This window comes from Spermophilus citellus, assembly GCF_964194105.1.
Source record: "Spermophilus citellus genome assembly, contig: SCAFFOLD_451, whole genome shotgun sequence".
NCBI classification, from domain to species: Eukaryota; Metazoa; Chordata; class Mammalia; order Rodentia; family Sciuridae; genus Spermophilus; species Spermophilus citellus.
In genome coordinates this window covers 87,683-110,484 of record NW_027673122.1, presented here as the reverse complement: position 1 = coordinate 110,484, position 22,802 = coordinate 87,683, and the positions used below count along the sequence as shown (strand labels likewise).

The 22,802-nt window shown below is 40.6% G+C and overlaps 1 protein-coding gene across 1 annotated transcript in view; it reads left to right on the top strand.

Moving 5' to 3' along the window:
• Positions 1–6,149: 6,149 nt before the first annotated feature.
• The window catches only part of LOC308640073 (uncharacterized protein), a gene marked incomplete at both ends in the record, with an annotated part of 70,365 nt that continues 53,712 nt past the window's right edge, over positions 6,150–22,802 (top strand). The window contains one exon of the mRNA XM_081312121.1: positions 6,150–6,191. Within this exon, the coding sequence (XP_081168247.1) occupies positions 6,150–6,191 (42 nt within the window). The remainder of the gene's footprint in view (positions 6,192–22,802) is intronic.

The window sequence follows — 22,802 nt, the reverse complement described above, 5'->3', positions numbered from 1 at the left end:
TGAATGTCAAGAATTTAATCCCTGGGGTTGGGGCTCAGGGTGAGAGCACCTGCCTAGCACATGTGAGGCATTGGGTTCAATCCTCAGCACTACATAAAAATCAATATATAAACTAAAGGTACTCTGTCCACTACAACTAAAGAAAACAAAAAAGACAAATCCATACCAGGGTGTGATGGCACATACATGTAACCCGAGCTGCCCTGGAAGTCGAGCCTTGAGGGTCACAACTTTGAGTCTAGCCTCACTAACTTGGCAAGGCCATATCTCAAAGAAAAAGAAAAATGGGATGATGCTAGAGCTCACTGGTAGACCATACCTAAGTCCTGTCCTCAGGATCACAGGGGGAAGTTTTTAATTCCTATCTTTTTTCTATGAGTTAAGGTCACCACAAAAAAAGACAGTGGCTTAGGGATAATGGTACATTTTCTAAAAACAAGCCATGTTAAATGTTCAAGTGTTCACATTTCTTGAAAAATTCCCAAGTATTTTGCTTTTGATATTATGGTCATTAGAACTTTCTTTAATTTTATGTTTGCTACTTATTTTCCTATGCACATAAATAACTGATGATATTAAATTGTATTACTGTTCTGAGCTCACCTGTTGCATCTAATAGTAATTAGTGAACTCCTACATTAAAAATATCCACTTAAAATCCACTTCTACCTCATACCTCATATTTGAAAACCACAAAAGTTAGACAGCAAGAAACAGAAGTAAGTTGCAATACCCCTTTGACAAAGGCTAAGATACTGGTGAGAATCTCAGAAAAACTGTATTCCCTACAAGTCAGAAACCAAGAGAACAAGACCATAATCTCCCACACACACATGATTTTATTCTTTTATTGCTGAATAAAATTCCATTGTGTATATATAATGCATATTTTTTTTATCCATTTATCCACTGAAGGGCGTCTAGGTTGGCTCCACAGGATAGCTGTGTAAAATGGTGGTTCTATTCTCAGATTTCCAAGGAATCTTCGTACTGCTTTCCATATTGGCTGCACCAATTTGTAGTCCCACCAGCAGTGTATGAGTGTACCATTTTCCCCACATCCTCGCCAACACTTGTTGTTGTTTGTCTTCAAAATAGCTGCCATAATAAAATTTTGATTATAGTAAAATTCACAAAGACACACACACACACACACACACACACACACACACACACACACACCCAGGTTTTGCTTTGGTGTCTCTGGACAAGACCATGTGGAGTAGGAACCTACAAACATGATGTCATCCTACTGCCAGTTAAGAGTAGGAATTGGTCCATGGGCAGGCCTCTGGAATCACCCACAGCATCTCCCATAAACCTGAGGATCGAAGGGGTGTGAGGCCTAGAGATGTCAGAGAAGACTCACTCTTTTTCTCCCCCTTTCTTGATAGTGATTTCGGGGCCAATAAACTTTGCTCTACTTTGATTACATTTTATGAATTATCTAAAATTCACTCTTGCAAGAACACAAGATCCAAGAATCACAACATAACATTTGTATCTCTGGGATCACAACCAGCAACAATGTCAGATTTTTTATTGCTTTACTTATTTACTCACTTCATTTGATCTATTTATTAATACAGGTGGACACCAGCAACAGCTCTAGGTCCTGTTGGAAGGTAACAGTCACATACCTACACACAGTATCCTAAGGAGAGACTGTTGAAACAGGAATTCTGACCCTTCATTGTTCATGAAGACTCACCAGTGTCAGAACTTTGAATATTTTATTTTGAGGCAGGGTCTTGCTAAGAGGCCAACTATGGCCTCTGACTTGAGATCCTCCTGAAGCAGCCTTCCAAATTCCTGGCCTTAACGACATGTGCTACCAAACCTTGTCCTTTGCTTATTAAAAAACTGCATGGCTGCTAGTTACCTCCCTCCAGTGATATATGTGATATCAGACCCCAAACAATAAAAAACCCCACACAATTACAAAGCTCAAGTCTGACTTTTGCTGTGTGAGGTTGTGTAATGGGAAGGGATTTCAGGGAGAGTGAGGGACATCAGCTATGAAAAAGTAGGTTCCTTGGTTTTCAAAGCAGAAAACAACTTCATCATTGTCAGGTGCGTGAACAGACCTATTTAGAAAACAGATGCACATTCAGGAAAGAACGTGAGGGGCCAGGGATTCAGTGAGGTTGGTAGTGTGCTTGCCCTGCATGCACAAGGTCCTAGGTTCAATCCCCAGCACCACAAGAAGAAAGAAAGGGAAAATGTGAGTAAGCTCTAAAGGGAGATACAGCAAATACATGGTCTGATGTGTTGCTATTTGGAGAGGGACATTTAAGTGGGGCTGGACTAGAGATGGGGCCAGAGCAGAGTTCTGTAATTTCTCACCCATTTTTCTAAGCTTGCTCATATCATGCTAGTATATGGGGGTCCAGGAAGCTGGTCTAGGAGAAATGCTCCATTGCAGGGAGTTGCTTTTCTTTTTTCTTTTAAATCTGATCTTTATTTTTTAAAATAGTTTTTATTTGGACAGGATATCTTTATTTTATATATTTCTTTTTTATGTGGTGCCAAGGATCAAACTCAGTGCCTCACTAGTGCTAGGCAGGTGCTCTGTCACTGAGCCACAACCCCAGTCCCTTGTTTTTCATTTCAAGTTTTGTGGGCATTCCTGCATTCTGGTTATTTACGAACCTTCTCCTTTGAGGTTCAGTGAAACTTTCTTGTTGGTATCCCAACATTTCTGTCCCAACCAGAAATGTTCCACAGTTCTTTATGGAACTCAAGTGTTGATAGAGGAACTATTAAATGATCATTTAGTTATCAAAGCAAATAGGGCAGTGTTTTCAGGACGAAAGTCTTAAGAGAATGCTCATTATTAGATTTCTATTTTTACTTATGTATTTAGCCATGGACTCATATGGATTTGCAGTGATCCACAAACCAGTAGATTTCAGACACTTTTCATGTTGACAACTCTTTTCAAATGGTTTCATTCGGATTGAGGCACATTTGACTGAGGGTAAACATTAAGATGCTTTTAAAGTGCTTATGAATTTTCCTGGCTAGAATATTGCGGAGGGTTTTGCCAGTGTTCTCCCCACTTTGTTTATCTCATTGGTGTTGAAAAACCTCCCAGATGCAAGGAATGCACCCAGAGGCAAGCTTCTGCAGCTGGCCACCCACAGGCCCCACACCCACTGATCCAATACTCTGTCCTCCATTAATTGGGTGTTGGATGCTGTTGGATTGTTAATTATTGGGTGAAACCCAGTGTTTTGCCCCCAAGTAGCCCAAGGTCTAGCTTGTTGGTTATTGTAACCCCTGGGTTGGTTATTCACTTTTCTTTGCCTCTGAGCTCCATCTAGGGACGTATATTTAGTGGCACTGGTAGCTTAGGAAAATCTCTCATTTGGGTTAAGAAAACTAAAAGCAAGAATAATTTCCCTCATGAGGGAAGGAGAGGTTCTGGCCCAAAGGTGACCCCAGCTCTTTCCCTCTTTTCACCCACATAATCTTCTCCTCATCATGGGCAAGACAACCATGTACTTCTCATCCTTGGTATCCTGGGCATGTGCCTTGACCTTCTCAGTCTTTCTTCAAGAGAAATGTTCCCAATTCACAAATGCAGCAAAACTGGTTCCCCAAGGACGTGGTCGGCTATTACTGAGAAACAAAAGTAAAAAATACTGAAAATGGGGGCTGGGCCTGTGGCTCAGCCATAGCGTGCTCACCTACCACGTGCAAGGTACTGGGTTCCTTCCTCAGCACCACAGAAAAATAAATGGATAGATTAAAGGTATTGGGTCCAACTCCAACTAGAAAATATATTAAAAAAATAAATACTGAAAAGGCAATGTATCTAGCAATTAGGGAAATGCAAGTTAAAACTGCACTGAGATTCCTTTTCACTCAAGTCAAAATGGCATTTATCCAGAATACAGTAACAATCATGCTCACCCACATGAATGGGGTCCTAAGGGGAATAAGGTTTATTTTATGTTTGGATAATTTTACCAAAATGGACTCTATGGTCATGTATAACTAAGACGAACCAATAAAATAGAAAAAAAAAAAACATAAAACATACTAAACAGGACCATAGGACCAAATTGATAGAATCACACTCGGATGAGGCAATGTCTTTAGGTACATTACAGAATTTTCTAAATCGCTCCCCCATTGGATGCTGCCAAAGGTGTTGGAGTCTGAAGGGAAGGTGGAGGTTCAGGGTGCTGCATGAAGAACAAAGGACCCCCCCCCCCCCGCTTTCATCTGCAGGAGCTGGGGTCCCAGGGGGCAGGTAACCTCGAGGCCTCTATGATTAATTAAGGCAGAGAGGAGCAGGGTGCATTCGAATCTATGGAGTTATTTATCAAATTAGGAAACCCTGGAATTGGCTTTCCTGGACTCCCAATCAAACCCAAATTGTTTTTCATTAATAGACAGACCCTGGAGCCCCCCTTAACGAGAACTCTTCTCTGTATTATGTGAGTTTTTGCACCACTGAATTGGGGGGACAAGACCAGAGCTCGCTTTGGAAACACATTGGCTTTGTTTGCATCAAGACAAGCAGGTAGGGTCTGTCTTTTTTCTTTTCTTTATTTCTTTTTTTTTGTCAAGTGCAGAGTATTCAGCTGATATAAGGATGCACACCTGGGCAGGGGGTCTCTGGTTTTTGGAGGAGGCAGGATTCCATTGCCTGGGATCCAGGGGACTGGTGGGAACCAGGGAGAGCACCCAGGGTGGCCTTGATCTGTGCAAGGCTGTTATTCTGTGGCAACCGCAGGCATTTCTCTCAAAAAGAAAGAAGGAAAAAAAAGTGTCACACGTCTGTCATTGCAGCGTCTAGGGAGGCTGAGGCAGGAGGATGGCGAATTGAAAGCCAGCTTCAGCAAAAGCAAGGTGCTAAGCAACTTAGTGAGACCATGTCTCTAAACTTCAAGCTAGGGCTGGGGAAGGGGCTCAGAGGTCGAGTCTTCTGAATTCAACCCCCAGTGGCCAGAGGGAGAGGGAGCCCTGGTGCAGCTGGGGTTTACCCAGTTCTGCGTTCTGGGGTCTCTTCTGTGCTGATCTCCTTATTCTGCCTCCAGCTCAATGTGGGCTCCAGATACAGATTCAACTCAGCTGGAGTAACATCAGCTCTCATACTGCCAACCTGGTGGGAACCTCCTCCAGGGGGCCTGCCAGCCTCCCCCCGCCCACCCCCCCCCCCCCGTGAGCCTCCACCAGTGATTACCTTGATGCACTGGACAGTTCCCAGATGAACAGAGGACAAGTCAGCCTCTGGAAGACACTCTGGGAGGTCTTATTATAGGAGGAGGCCCAGGTGGTGAAACTTTCAATAAATGACTTCAATTTCCTAACATCAAAACCCAACAAAACTTAGAATTCTGGTCACCCTAATGCTAACCCAATGCCCAGACCCCAAAAGGAAAGGAAAAAAAGCTGCACTCAAACCCTGCCATTCTGGCCTCCTTCTTGCCTGAAGTGTATATCACCCGCTGTCACTCAAAAAGAAGGCTTGCTGGGCTCAGGCTGGGGAGAGTGGAGACTGACTGACGCCCTGTCCATTCATGAGCAAGCGTGCTGAGCGCTGTCCAATTCTGAGCGCAGCCAGCGAGCAGGGGGCGGGCCTCCGCGCTTGGGGTGGGATTTATTTCTCAGTGGTCAGTGCTTCTAGGATTCCTGCAGTTGGACTCCAGGCTTCACTCTGTGCCAGGGATCCCGCATGGGCCTGCCATGCAGGGACTGAAGCTCCCCAGGGCAGGGTTGGCTGCTGGGCACCAGGATTTGGTGAGTGTGCAGTGGCACCTGGTGCCTGGACAGGGAAGCTCCGGAGGGAACCGGGGCAGGGAGGCCATCAGGTGGGACCCACTGTGGCAGGAACCCGAGTTGGCCAACTGACTCCGGGGGCTCTCTGCGTCCACAGGCCCGAGCCCATTGGGGACAGCGCCCCTCAGTCCCCATGGCCAGCCGGGTGGAGAGCGTTGACAGTGGCGGAGACCCCTCCAGCCTCCCCATCCCATGGGGCAGCCTCAGCCCCTGCTCCAGTCCTAAGTGGCAGGTGAGCTTGGCTGCCTGGCGTCTTCCTGGGCTGTGGTGATTGACAGGTGGAACCAGAGAATAATCAACTCCAAGCCAGGGGATGGCGCACACCTGTCATCCCAGTGGCTGGTGGTAGGGGGATGATGCGGGAGGACTGCGAGGTCAAGGCCAGCATTGGCAAGTGGGTGAGGCACTTAGACACTCAGGGAGACCCTGCCTCTAAATAAAATGCAAAATAGGGCTGGGGATGGGGCTCAGTGGTCGAGGGCCCCTGAGTTCAATGCCAGGTACCAAAAGAAAAAAAAAAATTCCAATCTCCAAACACCGTTTTCCTGCAGGAGGGGAGCTTCAGTGAACAGGGATCTCGCTTATTCCTGAGCTAGTTTTGTGGAGTTTGTTTTTTTGTTTTGTAGTTAACAGAAGGGTGCCTTACCACTCAGCCATGTCCCTGGTAGTTTTTAGTTTTTATTCTGACCGCGGGTCTAGCTACATTGCTGACATTGGCCTGGTTAGGGTTTGATTGATAATGACTTTTCTGTTGCAATTAAGTATAGGATTTTCACATCCACGTGGGTTCGCGGGTGGACTTTATTGAGGTCGTATTCCTTAAAGATAATTGTAACAGTACAGCTTCACAATGTACATGTTAGGTAATAACTTTTTTCCCTTATAATTAAAAAGTTTCTTGGTTAAGTTTACAAATATTTAACTTTGTGGATGAATTTTAGGACTGGATGCTTCCATTAAGAGTAAAGCATGCTGGATTGTTTATTAGTGCATCAGAGTTATACATAATACCACATGCATATGGCACCGTGTAAAACTGACCCATGGTATTTTATACTATTTTTAAGCTGAATATCCCATGACTATGAATGTATTATCCTGGTCATATGAACTGATTGCAGCAAGTCCCTGCGGCGGGGGTCTATCATGTGTCTTTAATAGCAAAACAGTTTCCACAAATAGTTAAGAAGCACTTAAACTCCTTGAGTTTATTATAATTCTTTTGTTTACTATCTTCATTGATACTATTACATTTTCTCTCTGGTAGGGTTTTATTTCACATTTCTTGGGTTTCTAAAGATGTTGGATTCTTTTTATTATTATGGAACACATGGGTATCTCCTGTACAAATTGGCAGCTCAAGTCTCCTCCCTGAATTTCTTCTGTGCTGGATTTCAGAGTGTCATGACCGTTAGAATCACCAGTCTGTGGGCCCTTTTCCTACCCAAGGGGGCTGAGATCTGCATGGGTCTCAGGGTTTTCTTCCCCCCTGAGCTTTTCTTTCTTTTGGGGGGGGCAGGGGGCATAGTGTATTGAACAAAGAGGTCCTTTCCCACTGAGCTACATTCCTCCTACTTTTTATCATTTATCTTGAGACAGAGGCTGACACTGGCCTTGAACTTGGGGCTCAGCCTCTTGACTTGCTGGGATTACAGGGGTGTGCCCTTTTGCCTGGTTCCCCCTGAATGTTCTAAATGTAAGGGAAGCAAAATGTAAGATCCAGAACCCGTCTCCCAGATTAAACCTGTACACATGTATCAATGAATTCCTCAAATTCAAGTCCCCTGTCCCCATTTCCAGTAAAAATATGTGTGCACATGTGTGTGTGCATGTGTATTCTCCCTTTATTTCCCAGGCCAGACACTTTGTCAGAATATCTTTGGGCTGAGTGTCCCCGCTGTGGACTGCATGTCCTAGGGGTTCTCATGCCCTCTGAGATTTTCCTGGTCCTTTTTTGGCTCTGCCTGACATGAGCATCCCACACCTGGCTCATCTGAGGTCTCTTGAGCGTCTGGTAAATATCAGCCACCTGTTGACCTATGAGCAGGTGTATTTTGGGGAAGTAGATTCTCAGGGGAGTAGGTGACTTCCCTGCAGCTGGGAAGAGTCTCCTTATCCAGAAGCCACTTCAGATGTTCCCTCGTCCTGGCTGCTGTGGATCCTGGAACAGCGATGGGCATGCAGCCATTTATGAACACACTGGTTCAAGTTCCTTTGGAAATGCGTCCAGAGTGGTCGTTACTCTGTTAGCTTTTAAAGAACTCCATGCTATTTTTTAAAATGGCTGCACTAAGCTTATATTCTAGCCCCATGTGAGCGGGTCTTTCTCCATATCCATGTCATTGGAGGACTGGTTCCTTCACCTGTTTGGTAGGAGCCTTTCCCACAGCTGGGCTCAGGCTGAAGAAGGTCTCCTACTTAGCTGGTGACTGAATTCCTGACGCAATTGGTTAGAACCCAGGCTGCCTGTGCTCACTGCAAGAAGGTGATGTGAGCCTATTCTAGAAAGAATCAGGGAGCTGTAGTTTTGACCCCTTTTGCTTCACTCCTTGTGGGGATTGTAGCCCAGGGAAATACTTACACACCAATGTGAAGACCCTCCTTTCTGATCCAGGGAGATTTGCACATGCACAGTTGCCATTGCTCCCAAAGCTTGGTGGGTTAGGATGGAGTCCATAAGATGGGAAAAAATGTTGGACTCTGAGTGCCTGGACATACTTCTTCCAGAAAGAACTGTTCAGGCCTGGAGTTATTACTGAGGTAGGGGGGAGAGGGCTCAGGCAGGGCTGCTGGATGGACTGCATTTGTCCTGTCTACCCTCAGGGACTGGCTAGAGAGGAGCTCAACTGCTAGCAACCACAGTTTGCAGATCATGCTGGAAAATCCATTCTAGGGATAAACTGGGACTCTTGATCTGACTCCCCTTCTACCATGGTAAATTTTCAAACTGTTTTCTTTGGTCCCTTCTTCAATGAAAAGGAAATCATGGTGAAATTTTGATGGGGTGTTATCATAGATGAACCTGAGAAAAGAGGCCATCTTTATAAGGAGGAATTTTATCATTCAGTCTCTTATGTGCTGATCTGTATTTGCCTTTTTTTTTTTTTCAAATTCTGCAGGTGTCCTTTTAAAAATATGATTATATGTGAAATGTGACATTTATGTGAAATCAATATAAAACTGACAAGGTGTTTCTTAGTATTTGTCAAACTGTATGCAATATGGCAAACAAAAAGTGGCTGATTGCCATAAATGGAATTTCCAGGGTGTCCTATTACTGAACTATATTCTCAGCCCTTTTTAAAATTTTACTTTAAAAAAATTTAAAAATTTAAAATTTTTTCTTAATTTAATTTTTTAAAATTACTATTGCCTACTTTTTTTTAAAATTTAGGCAGGGTTTCACTCAGTTGCTGGGGTCAGCTTCACAATTGTGATCCCCCTGCCTCAGTCTCTAGACCACTGGATATATGAGTTGTGTAGCACCACATGCATCCTATCTCACAATTTCTTTCTTTTAGATGTTTTTATGTCATGATTTAATTTATGTGTGTGTGTGTATATATATATATATATATATATATATATATATATATATATATATAGTATTATTTTTAAATACACAATAACAGTGGAATGCATTACACTCCTTATTAAACACATAGAGCACAATGTTTCATATCTCTGTGTATAAAGTATGTTCACATCAATTTATGCCATTATACATGTACTCATTTCTTTCTGCATTACAATTCTTAATGCACATATATACCACAATTTTTCATCTCTTTGTATATAAGGTATGTTGACACCAAATTCAAGTCTTCATACATGTATTTTGAATAATGATGTTGACCATATCATTGTATAATAATAACCATCACATTCCACCATCCTTGCTAATCTCCTTCGCCCTCCATTTTCCTCCCACCACTCTTCCCTATCTAGAATTAATTGAATCCTTCCATGATCTTCCTCCCTACACAACTGTGAGTCACCCCCATATATCAGAGAAAATATTTGGCATTTGTTTTTTGGGGATTGGCTAACTTCACTTAACATAATATTTTCCAACTCCATCCATTTACTGGCAAATGCCATGTTTTTATTCTCTTTTAATGCTGAGTAATATTCCATTGTGTATATGTGCCACATTTTTTTATCCATTCATCTACTGAAGGGAATCTAGGTTGGCTCCATAGTTTAGCTATTGGGTATTGTGGTGCTGTAAAAATTGATGTGGATGTGTCCCTGTAGTGTGCTGTTTTTAGGTCCTTTGGGTAAAGTCAAACAAGAGGAATAGCTGGGTCAAATGGTGGTTCCATTCCCAGATTTCCAAGGAAACTCCATACTGCTTTCCATATGGCTGCACCAATTTGCAGTCCCACCAGCAATTTATGAGTGTGCCTTTTCCCCTACATCCTCGCCACCATTGCTGTTGTTTGTCTTCATAATAGCTGCAATTCTGACTGGAGTGACATGATATCTTAGTTTTTATTTGCATTTCTCTGATTGCTAGAGATGATGAACATTTTTTTTCATATATTTGTTGATTAATTGTATATCCTCTTCTGAGAAGTGTTTGTTTAGGTCCTTGGCCCATTTGTTGATTATTTGTTTTTTTGGTGTTAAGATTTTTGAGTTCTTTATATGCCCCAGAGATTAGTGCTCTATTTGATGTGTGAGGAGTCAAGATTTGCTCCCAGGATGTAGGCTCTCTAATGTGTTTTTTTTTTTTTTTGATAAAAAACTTTTTAGTTTTAATTTCTTTCATGTGTTGATTCTTGGTTTTAACTCTTGTGCTAAAGGAGTCTTATTAAGGAAGTTGGGGCCTAATCACACATGATGAAGATTAGGGCCTATCTTTGATTCTGTTAGATGCACAGTCTCTGGCTTAATTTCTAGGTCCTTGATTCATTTTGAGTTAACTTTTGTGCATGGTGAGAGATAGGGGTTCAGTTTCATTTTGTTGCATATGGATTTCCAGTTCTCCCAGAACCATTTGTTGAAGATGCTATCCTTTCTCCAGTGCATGTTTTTGGCACCTTTGTCTAATATAAGGTAGTTGTAATTTTGTGGGTTGGTCTCTGTGTCCTCTGTTCTGTACCATTGGTCTACCAGCCTGTTTGGGTGCCAATACCATGCTGTTTTTGTTACTCTTGCTCTTTAGTATAGTTTAAGGTCTGGTGTAGCAATACTACCTGCTTCACTATTCCTGCTAAGGATTGCTTTGGCTCTTCTGAATCTCTTATTTTTCCAGATGAATTTCATAATTGCTTTTTCTATTTTCATGAGGAATGCCATTGGGATTTTGATCAGAATTGCATTAAATCTGTATAGTGCTTTAGGTAGTAAGGTCATTTTGATAATATTAGTTCTGCCTATGCAAGAGTAAGGTAGATCTTTCCATTTTTTAAGGTCTTTGATTTCTCTTTAGGGTTCTGTAGTTTTCATTGTATGGATACTTCACCTCTTTTTTTGATTCCCAGGTATCTTTTTCTTGAGGATATTATGAATGGGGTAGTTTTCCTCATGTCCCTCTCAGAGGATTTGTCACTGATATAAAGAAATGCCTTTGATTTATGGGTGTTGATTTTATATTCTGCTACTTTGCTGAATTCTAGTTCTAGAAGTTTTCTCATGGAGTTTTTTTGGGTCTTGTAAGTACAGAATCATATCATCAGCAAATAGTGCTAGTATAAGTTCTTCTTTTCCTGTACTTATTCGTTCAATTTCTTTCATTTAATTGCTCTGGCCAGTTATTTTAAGAACTGGGTTAAATAGAAGTGGTGAGAGAGGGTATCCCTCTCTTGTTCAGATTTTAGAGGGAATGCCTTCAATTTTTCTCCAATTAGAATGATGTTGGCCTGGAGCTTAGATTAGAGAGCCTTTACAATGTTGAGGTAAGTTCCTGTTATCCCCAGTTTTTCCAGTGTTTTTAACATGAAGGGGTGCTGTATTTTGTCAAATGCTTTTCTGCATCTATGGAGATGACCATATGATTTTTATCTTTAAATCTACTGATGTGACGAATTACATTTATTGATTTCTCTATGTTGAACCAACCTTGCATCATGGGGATGAATCCCACTTGATTATGGTGCACGACCTTTTTGATATGTTTTTGTAATTGATTTGCCAGAATTTTATTCAGAATTTTTGTAGCTGTTTTTTAGAGATATTGGTCTGAAGTTTTCTTTCTTTGATGTGTCTTTGTCTGATTTTAAAATCAAGGTGATTTTAGCTTCATACAATGAGTTTGGAAGTGCTCCCTTGTTTTCTATTTTACAAAATAATTTCATGAGTATTGGTGTTAGTTCTTCTTTAATGATCTTGTGTCCATTGAGTCATGGGCTTTTTTTCTTTTTTGTTTTGGTTTTGGTTGGTACACTTTTGGTGGTGTCTTCTATTTCATTGCTTTAAAATGATCAGTTTAACTTGTGTATGTCATCCTCACTCAGTTTGGTTAAATTATATGATTGTAGACATTTGTTGATGTCTTCAGTATTTTCTGTTTTATTGGAGTACAAATTTTCAAAATAATTTCTAATTATCTTCTGTATTTCTCTAGTGTTAATGGTGATATTTCCTTTCTCATCATGTAATTTGAGTTTTTCTCTTTCTCTACGTTAGTATGGATAAGGGTTTATCAAGTGTATTTATTTTTTTCAAAGATCCAACTTTTCATTTTGAAAATTTAAAAAAATTAATGTATAAAAATATATGGCAGCAAAATGTATTATAATTCTTACTACACATCTACAGCACAATTTTTCATATCTCTGTAAAGTAGGTTGACACCAATTCATATCTTCATGCATGTACGATGGATAATGATGTCCATCATATTCCATCATCCTTGCTAATCCCCGCCCCCTCCCTTCCCATCCCTCTGACCAAAATATAATTCATCTATTCCTCCCAAGCTCCCCCTCCCTACCCCAGTATAGTCAGCCTTCTTATATCAGAGAAAACATTCAGCAATTGATTTTGGGGGTTTGACTAACTTCATTTAGCATTATATTCTTCAACACCATACATTTACCTGCAGATGCCATGATTTTATTCTGTTTTTTTGCTGAGTAATATTCCATTGTGTACAGATGCCACATTTTCTTCATCCATTCATCCACTGAAGGGCATCTAGGTTTTTCAACAGTTTGGCTATTGTGAATTGTGCTGCTAAAATTATTGTGGCTGTGTCCCTGTAGTGTGCTGTTTTTAAGTCCTTTGGGTATAGACTGGGGAGTGGGATAGTTCGGTCAAATGGCAGTTCAATTCCCAGTCACTTTGTCAATTTTTAATTGCTTCTTTTGTTTCAATTTCTTTGATTTTAGCTCTGATTTTAATTATTTCTGTCCTTGATTGCTTTTGGTGTTGATTCATTTTTTTCCTAGGGCTTTGAGATGTAATTTTAGGTCATTTATTTGACTTTTACTTTTTTTTAAGGAATGAACTCCATGCAATGAACTTTCCTCTTAGTAATGTCTTCATGGTGTCCTTGAGATTTTGACATGTTGTATTTGTGTCCTCATTCACCTCTAAGAATTTTTAAATCTCCTTTTGGATGTTTTCTGCAACCCATTGTTCATTTACTAGCATATTATTTAGTCTCCAGGTGTTGGAGTAGCTTCTATTTTTATCATTGATTTCTAATTTCATTCCATTATGATCTGATGGAATGCAGGGTAGTGTCTTTACTTTTCTGTATTTGCATAGAGTTGCTTTTTGGCATGACATATGGTATATTTTACAGAAGGATCCATTTGCTGCTGAGAAGAAAGTGTCTTCACCTGTTAAAGGATAAAATAGTCTATGTATGTCAGTTAAATCTAAGATATTGATTGTATTATTGAGTTCTGTATTTTCTCTTTGGCTTTTGTTAGGAAGATCTATCCAGTGGTAAAAGAGGTGTGTGAAAGTCACCCAGAATTATGGTATTGTGGTCTACTTGGCCCTTGAACTTGAGAAGAGTCTGTCTGAACATAGATGATCCACTGTCTGGGGCATAAATATTTATAATTGTTCTGTCTTGTTGGTGTATATTTCCCTTAAGCAGTATGAAAGGTCCTCCTTTATCCCTTCTGATTGACTTTCACTTGAAGTCCACACTATTTGATATAAGGATGGAAACCCCTGCTTGCTTCCACAGTCCATGTGAGTGGTATGTTTTTTTAAAATATTTTTTTGTAGATTGAAACAATACATTTATTTTATTTATTGATTTTTATGTGGTGCTGAGGATCAAACACAGGTCCTCACAGGTGCTAGGTGAGCACTCCACCACTGAGCCCCAGCCCCAGCCCAAGAGATATATTTTTTCCAACCTGTCACCTTCAGTCTGTGGGTGCCGCGTCCGGCGAATGGGACCGAGTCCGGCGGGAGACGTCGGGATTAACAAAATTCACAGGAGTCCGAGGTCCTTCATCCAGGGGGAATCTGGCTTTATTATCTCAGCTCATACTTATATATTTCTTTCAGGCCGAATGGAAAGTTACTGGTAGGCGGAAGCAAGGGCGGAGGGGGGCAGGTGGTCCTTGTCGACTCATACTAAGCCTTCAACCAGGAACCTTATCAGACCCAAGCAGGTCAGGACGTTCCCACATGACTGTTATAGGCTGAATAATATGGAAACAGACACCACAAATCTTTCAAGGCCTTGAGAGCTGGCCTCTTTGGCGTGCACACAAGAAACCAGGGCTGGGCCCAAGCCCCGGGGGCCAGGGGGAATCTGAGCCAGCAGTTCCCCCTCTTTTGTTTGTTGCACGTCAAAGGGAATCAAGTAGCCCCTGTCTTAGGTCGTTCACTGCCCTTACAGTGCTTACCCGTCTCTGGGGAGGCCCCATTCCCCTGTCTTAGGTTGCAGTGCAAGCGTGAAAGTTGCCCGTCTCTGGGTACTACAAGATCAGCTCGTTATTACCAAGGCATTTAGTGGTAGAGATCCAGCCAGTCATTATTGGGTCTCTAATTGGTTCCGGTTCGACAAGGCATAGAGTCAGAGGAGAGGAATAACAAAAATAAAGAAGGAAAAGGGGGTAAAAGGAGGAAGGCATGAAGCAGGGATCATTGTAGAAAAGTCATCTTTGGATTGGTCGGAGACAAACTTCAGCAAAATCATCCTTGGTTTGTAGGCGTTGATAATGGACCTGTATTGGCTTAGAAGTCAGAATGTTAATTTGGTCTTTAATAAATTGTGTCATTCTCTTGACAAGGCAGGGGCCTACAGCAACTATAAGGAGGAGACCGAAAAGCGGTCCCATATTGTGAGTGGCGGCATCTGCTTTAGCATTGTCTTCCGCCAGAGGCCCAGGAAGCTCTGAATGTCCTCGGATATGTCCAATGAATAAAGGATCTCGTCTAGCCCAAACAAGAAGCTGAACCTTTTGTAATTGTTCCATGATAGTAGATTGCCTGTCAATATAAGGGGCTGTTTCAATAACTAAGGCTAAATTGGCAACATAGAGACTATCAGTATACACATTAAGTGGGGTGGAATTGTAAAGTTTAAGAGCCATAATTAGAGCCTCAACTTCTGATCTTTGGGCAGACAGTTTAGGAACAGAGTGTCGAATTACTTGAGATCCATCAAACACAACAGCAAACCCCCCTTTAGCTCCGTCTGTATAAACAGTCTGAGCCCCCGGGATAGGTTCCCCTTTAATAATTTTAGGAAAAATAATAGAACATTTTTTTTTAAATATTTATTTTTTAGTTATCAGCGGACACAACATCTTTGTTGGTATGTGGTGCTGAGGATCGAACCTGGGCCGCACGCATGCCAGGCGAGCGCGCCACCGCTTGAGCCACATCCCCAGCCCTAATAGAACATTTTTTAAGGCCTTCTAGAAGTTTATGTCGGGGGAAGTGATTATCAATTTGACCTTTGAAATTACAGAGAAAAAGACACCAAAGATCATGTTCTTGTTGTAATTATAAAGTCATATCCTGGGTATAAGGCTGAATGAGAATGTCAAAAGTTTTTCCAAACAGTGCATCACCCAAATATTTGGCTTTCCAGATCAGATTTATCACTAGTTCATAAAAGGGAGTTATTACCCGAGAGTTAGAAGCGGGTAGATGGACCCAATAGATGGGACCTGTTTGCCAAAACACTCCAGTAGGAGTTAATTTTGATGGCAGGATTATAAATGATAGGGGTATAGAATAATCTATCTGGGTAACCTGCATCTTTTGTGGGGCTGTTTTTATTAACCTGAGTGCCTTCAAGGCTTTTGGAGTAGGTTTTTGCTGGGAGGTGGGTGAGGGGTCTTTTCTCAAAAGGTCATACAGGGGTTTAAGTTAGTAGTTCAATATACTTAATATTTAATCAACAATGTGAATTTATTTACCAAAATTAATCTTTATCTTAAACAATAAGAATTATTAGGCAATAAGGATCTTTCTTTAAAAAATAAACTTACATTTTAATAGGTGTTTATCATATCAAAATATGGACAAAATTTTTGTTCACATTAGTATAGTTAAATTAGGAAAATAACCTGAAATACCCTTAAATTAATTATAGTCAGTTTAGTATATATAAATCTCTTTTTTAATTGTTCTAACTTTTTACATCATCTGTTTAGATACCAATATAAACCCCCCCCTTTTTTTTTTTTTTTTTTTTTTTTTTTAGGAAAATGAATATAAAGACCTTGTTTTACCCAAAGATGATTTCTTTCTTCTTTTTAGGATCCATGTGTGCTTTTTCTTTGTTGAAGCATCTTTTTCTTAAAAAAAAATATACTTTGGAACAATTTCTGAAAACCTTAGAATCTATAAACAAATTATTATACTTTGATAAGGAATATCAATGAAAGTATGGTTAAAACCTTTAGATATTTTGTAGAAATAATTATAATAATTTATCATCTTATGAGTTTAAACAGTAACTTTGAGAATTAGAAATTACTTGGTTGTATTTTCACTTAAAAGCAAATTTACAGTAAACACATTTATCTCAAATATCTGTAACTGAAAAGGCAGAGTATCTTGATAAATGTAAATATAAAACATAAATTATGGGCTTCCTGTTGAAGAAAAACAATTAGGCAAATATATATTAACTAATCAATTAGGCATGTGCTAATTAATTTATAGATTAACAAATATAGGTTATTTAAATATCTAAAAAATATATATTAAGAATAAGAACTTAACTTATAATTGTATTAACTTTATGTAACCACGTGGTCTTAAAATATTTGGATCCATTTTAATTTATTTTTAACTAGGAGTGCACTCTTTTATGTGACGTCACTTGATGTAACTGAAATAAGATCCTTGAGTATACATTTTTATTTTTATAGTTAGCAATGAGAATAAGGATTTTTTGGTCATCACAGGAACTTTGTCGGTTTGTTCCTGTGGTGAGTAAATGCATCCTCATGACCTCTAAAATTAAAGGTAAAATATAAAGAAACATATTTGATATCTCTCATCAATAGAACATTATTTAGTAACACAACTATAAAGAAAAAGGTTATTTAACTTAGAACTAGCTTAAATTTAGGACTGTAACATAGAAACCTGTAGAATTAAATTTTGTCTGAAAAAAGATATCTTTCGTTAGCATTTACAGGTAGGCATCTTTTAAAAATACAGGCTCTGAGCAGCTCCGGTAGAAATCTGAAACACAGCAGTACAGGTTAGTGGCTGGAAGGCGGGACTAGAAGTCCTGTCTGAGTGACTGTGGAAGAACCAATCGGTAGCCCGCAAAAGTGTGGGAGGTGGGACCAGGAAGCCGCTCTCCCGGCCAGGCACCCCATGGTTACCATGGTGATGCAAACAACATGGAGTCCGCTGCCCATTTTCGGGGCAAAAGTTCCCTAAGTTTTCCTAGCCGATTACATTTTGTTTGATTTTGTCTGCATTTTTCCCCGCCTGGCTAAGATCTTACTGCGGTAGCAGCTTGTTCTGTCTCTGTATCGCCCCGTACACTCTGACTTCCGGGCCCGGGGCGGGCCCTTGTTCCCATTTCCCGACGATATGGGGTTTCCATCAATGTCCCATCTGGACTGGCATTTATTACCCCAGTGTCTGCCTTTACGGCAGCGGGGACAAAGTCCAGGTTTATCTCCGCCAGGATTGTTATGAAATTCCGGGCAATCTCTTTGTAGGTGACCCCTTTTGCCACATTTAAAGCATTTCCTCAGGTTAACCCCTTGATTGTTAGATTTTTGAAAACCAGTCTTAAGGGCCGCGGCCAGAACTTGACCAGTGATATGGGGCCCATCTATATCCTTGCATGCTCTAATCATATCATCAACACTTTTGGCTCGTGAGGACTTTATGGCATTTTGGCAGTAGGTATTAGCATTTTCATAAGCCAATTGCTTAATCAAAGGCATGGCCTGTTCCAGGTTTGGGAATATTTTTCCCGCTGCCTGCATTAGGCGGGCTGTAAAGTCTGAATATGGCTCGGAAGGTCCTTGAGAGATTTTTGAAATTTTAGCCTCTGTTTTGGAGACGGGTAAGGCCTTCCAGGCATGCACGGCAGCTGTGGCAATCTGAGCGTAAACGCCTGGGTCAAAATTTATCTGTTGGTCAATGGTGGCATATTGCCCAGTCCCCGTCAACATTTCTGCATTCCTCTGTGGATGACCTGCATTCTGATTAATTTGGGCCAACTCACGGCATCTCTCATGATATTCACTTTTCCATAACAAAAAATCTCCTCCTGATAAGACAGCCCTACAGAGTTGTTGCCAATCACTAGGAGCCAACTGATTAGCTGAGAAAGACTCAAAGAGGGTTAATGTAAAGGGAGCATGAGGCCCATAATTTATAATTGCCTCCTTAAGTTGTTTGATATCTTTAAAGGCTAAAGGAAATGCACTCTGGCTGGCTGTCCATCGGCATCCAGGTTTTCAATTACTGGAAAAGTTTGGGCCGTCTTAGGCTGCCACTGAACCTCTCCCCCCCCCCCACCTTCTGGGGTTGTCCTCGTCCCAATTGGGGTTATAAGGAGGGAGCACAACAGGGATTGGGGCCGTAGGTGCTTTAAATCTTGACTTCTTCATTCGACCCTCTAGTTCCTCTATCTCCCTTTCCAGTTCCTCCTCCTGCCAGCTGTTACCATGGAGCCCAGCTAGTAACTCCCTTATCTTAGAAATGTACTCAGCACTGTGAAGCCCAGCTCAAGGCTAGAGGCCTTGTTTACATATTTTTGTGAAAAACTAGTAAGGGAGTGTCTAACGCCTGCCTGGAGTGCTGATCTTTTCAGACAGTAGCCAAATAAAACAGGGCAATATGAAAATAGGAAATTTATCCACATTGAACTTTTTTGTAGAGATTCTTTTGTTGAAAATCCTAAAATAAGCCATGGTGAATATTTTGGAGAAGGTCAGTTAAGACTTTTCTGTGGGCCTATTAGGGAGGGGGAAGATGAGAAGGCAGGGTTGAGAGCAGCTAGGGCGGATCTAAGAATGAAGAAGGAGATGTGGAAGAATAATGGGAAAGGGATAAGGACTCTGCCATTTGCTCTTCCTGGACCTGATCAAGGGCCTGTTCGCATTCAGCAAGCTGCTCCTTAATCTTCACTTTATCAGTTAAAAAAGCATCCTTAACCAGTCTCCATAAAGAGAAAGTGGCGATTGGAATACTTTCCGGACCTTGATCCCTCAACAATCTTTGTAAATCACATCTGACCTGATCCCAATCACTGTTATTAAGAAATCCCCCTGTCAGAAACCAAGGACATGCCTGGGCAATAACTTCAACGAATTCTGTTACAGTTTTTGTTTTTATTCCTGTTCCTTGTGTGTTCAGCAGCTCCCTGAGTTCGTTGGCCAGACGAACTTTAGCTGCTGAATTACCCATGGTGCGCACTTCTTTTCCCCTTCTCTTATGGAAGGTCTCTTTTCCCCTTCTCTTATGGAAGGTCTCCAATTCTCCCCCTTCTCTTATGGAAGGTGAGTCCCGTAGTCCCGTCCGCTTACCTCCGCTTTCCGGTCTCGGTGTGGACCTCCAAATGCCGCGTCCGGCGAATGGGACCGAGTCCGGCGGGAGACGTCGGGATTAACAAAATTCACAGGAGTCCGAGGTCCTTCATCCAGGGGGAATCTGGCTTTATTATCTCAGCTCATACTTATATATTTCTTTCAGGCTGAATGGAAAGTTACTGGTAGGCGGAAGCAAGGGCGGAGGGGGGCAGGTGGTCCTTGTCGACTCATACTAAGCCTTCAACCAGGAACCTTATCAGACCCAAGCAGGTCAGGACGTTCCCACATGACTGTTATAGGCTGAATAATATGGAAACAGACACCACAAATCTTTCAAGGCCTTGAGAGCTGGCCTCTTTGGCGTGCACACAAGAAACCAGGGCTGGGCCCAAGCCCCGGGGGCCAGGGGGAATCTGAGCCAGCATGTGGGTGTCTTTTCCTATGAGATGAGTCTCTTGGAGGCAGCATTTTGTTGGATCTTGTTTTTAAATCCAATCTGCCAGTCTTTTGATGGTGAGTTTTGGAAATTAACATTCAGGGTTATTATTGAGACATGATTTGTATTCCTAGTTATTTTTGGTATTTAACTTGATTTGGTTTCTCTTTGATGGGTTTTTCCTTTAGAGTGATATTTCCCTTTTCTAATTTTCATTGTTTTCATTTCCTCCTCATGGAATATTTTACTAAGGATGTGCTGTAGTTCAGGCCTTCTAGTTGTAAATTCTTTTAACTTTTGTGTATCATGGAAGGTTTTTATTTTATCATAAAAATAGCATCTAAATCGAAATTCAATTGCTAATCAAAATTTAATTTTGCTGGGTATGATTCTTGGTTGGCATCTGTTTCTTTCAGAGCTTGGTATATGTTGTTGTAGGATCTTGTAGCTTTCAGGGTCTCGGTTGAGAAATCAGAGATTCTGATTTGTTTCCCCCATATATAATCTGATTCCTTTCTCTTGTGGCTTTTAAAATACTCTGTTCCTTCTGTATGCTACGTGTTTTTCATTATGATGTGAATTGGTGTGGATCTGTTGTGATTTTGTTCATTTGTTGTCCTGTACACTCCTTGTATTTGATTTTCCAATTCACTCTACATGTTTGGAAATTTTTATGATATTATTTCATTGAATAGATTTTCCATTTGTGTAGTTTGAACCTCTATGCCTTACTCTATCCCAATAGTTGTTAAATTTGCTCTTTTCATGTTATCTCATAATTCGTGAATCTTCTGCTCATGGTTTGTTACCATCTTCACTGGGGTCAACTTTATTTTTTCAAGATTATATATTTTGCCTTGAATGTCAGAGGTTCAGTCTTCCAAGTGATCTATTCTGTTGTAGATGCTTCCTATTGAGTTCTTAATTTGGTTTACTGTTTCCTTCATTTCAAGGATCTCTGTTTTTTTTTTTTTCAGAATCTCTATCTCCTTATTGAAGGAATCTTTTGCTTTCTGTATTTGCTTATGTAGCTCTTTATCAAAATGATCCCATGTTGCCTGTATTTGCTCTTATTTCTTTCTTTAATTCACAGAAAATTATGTACCTCCTCCACTCCTTCTCTGTTATTTCTCCTGCCGTTCTGACCATGGATTATAATAATGCAGCATCTTTGTTTACGGTACATTCTTGTTGGTTTTTCATGAATCTTCCCTTCCATCTCTCTGTTTTCAAGGTGTTACAATTTTTATCCTGTAGGCTTATAGTGTCCCCAACGGTTCCAATAACTTTCTATTTAAAAAATTTATTTATCTTTTAAATACATGACAACAGTGGAATGCATTACAGTCCTTATTACACACATTGCACAATTTTTCATTCCTCTATATATAAAGTATATTCATGCTAATTTATGCCATTCTACATGTACTCATTCCTTTCTGCATTACAACTCTTATCGAACACAATTTTCATATCTGTTTGTATATAAGGTATGTTGGCACCAAATTCAAATCTTCATACATGTGTTTTTGAATAATGATGTTGATCATATTCCACCATCCTTGCTAATCCCCTTCCCCCTCCATTTTCCTCTCTCCCCTCTTCCCTATCTAGAATTAATCTAATTCTCCCATGCTCTCCCTCCCTACCCCACTGTGAGTCACTCCACATATATCAGAGAAAAGACTTGGCATTTGTTTTATTGGGTATTGGCTAACTTCATTTAACATAATATTCTCCAACTCCATCCATTTACTAGCAAGCACAATGTTTTTATTCTCTTTTAGTGCTGAGTAATATTCCATTGGGTATATATATCCCATTTTCTTTATCCATTCATCCACTGAAGGGCATCTATGTTGGCTCCACAGTTAGCTATAGTGCATTGTGCTGCTGTAAACATTGATGTGGCTGTGTCCCTGTAGTATGCTGTTTTTAATCCCTTTGGAGATAGACTGAGGAGTGGGATAGCTGGGTCAAATGGTGGTTTCATTCCCAGATTTCCAAGCAATCTCCATACTGCTTTCCATATTGGCTGCACCAATTTGTATCCCCACCAGCAATGTATGATTGTGCCTTTTCTCCCACATCCTTGCCAACACTCATTGTTTATATGCATAATAGCTTCCATTCTGGCTTGAGTAAGATAAAATCTTAGTTTTGATTTGCATTTCTATAATTACTATGTTGAACTTTTTATATATATTTGTTGCTCCATTGTATATCATATTCTGAGAAGTGCTTGTTCAGTTCCTTGGTCCATGTATCGATTGAGTTATTTGTTTTTTGTTGTTGTTTTTGTTGTTGTTTTTTTTTTTTTTTTTGGGAGTGTGTGTATGTGTGTCAAGATTGAGTTCTTCATATACCCTAGAGATGAGGGCTGTATGTGATGTGTGAGTGGTAAGAGTTTGCTCCCAGGATGTTGGCTGTCTCTTCACCTCATTGATTGTTTCTTTTGCTGAGAAGCTGTTCAGTTTTGATCCGTCTACTTATTGATTCTTGGTTTTAATTCTTATGCTATAAGAGTCTTATTAAGGATGTTGGGGCCTAATCCAACATGAAGATTTGGACCTATATTTTCCTCTCTTAGGTGCAGGGTCTCTGATTTAATTCCTAGGTCCTTGATCCAC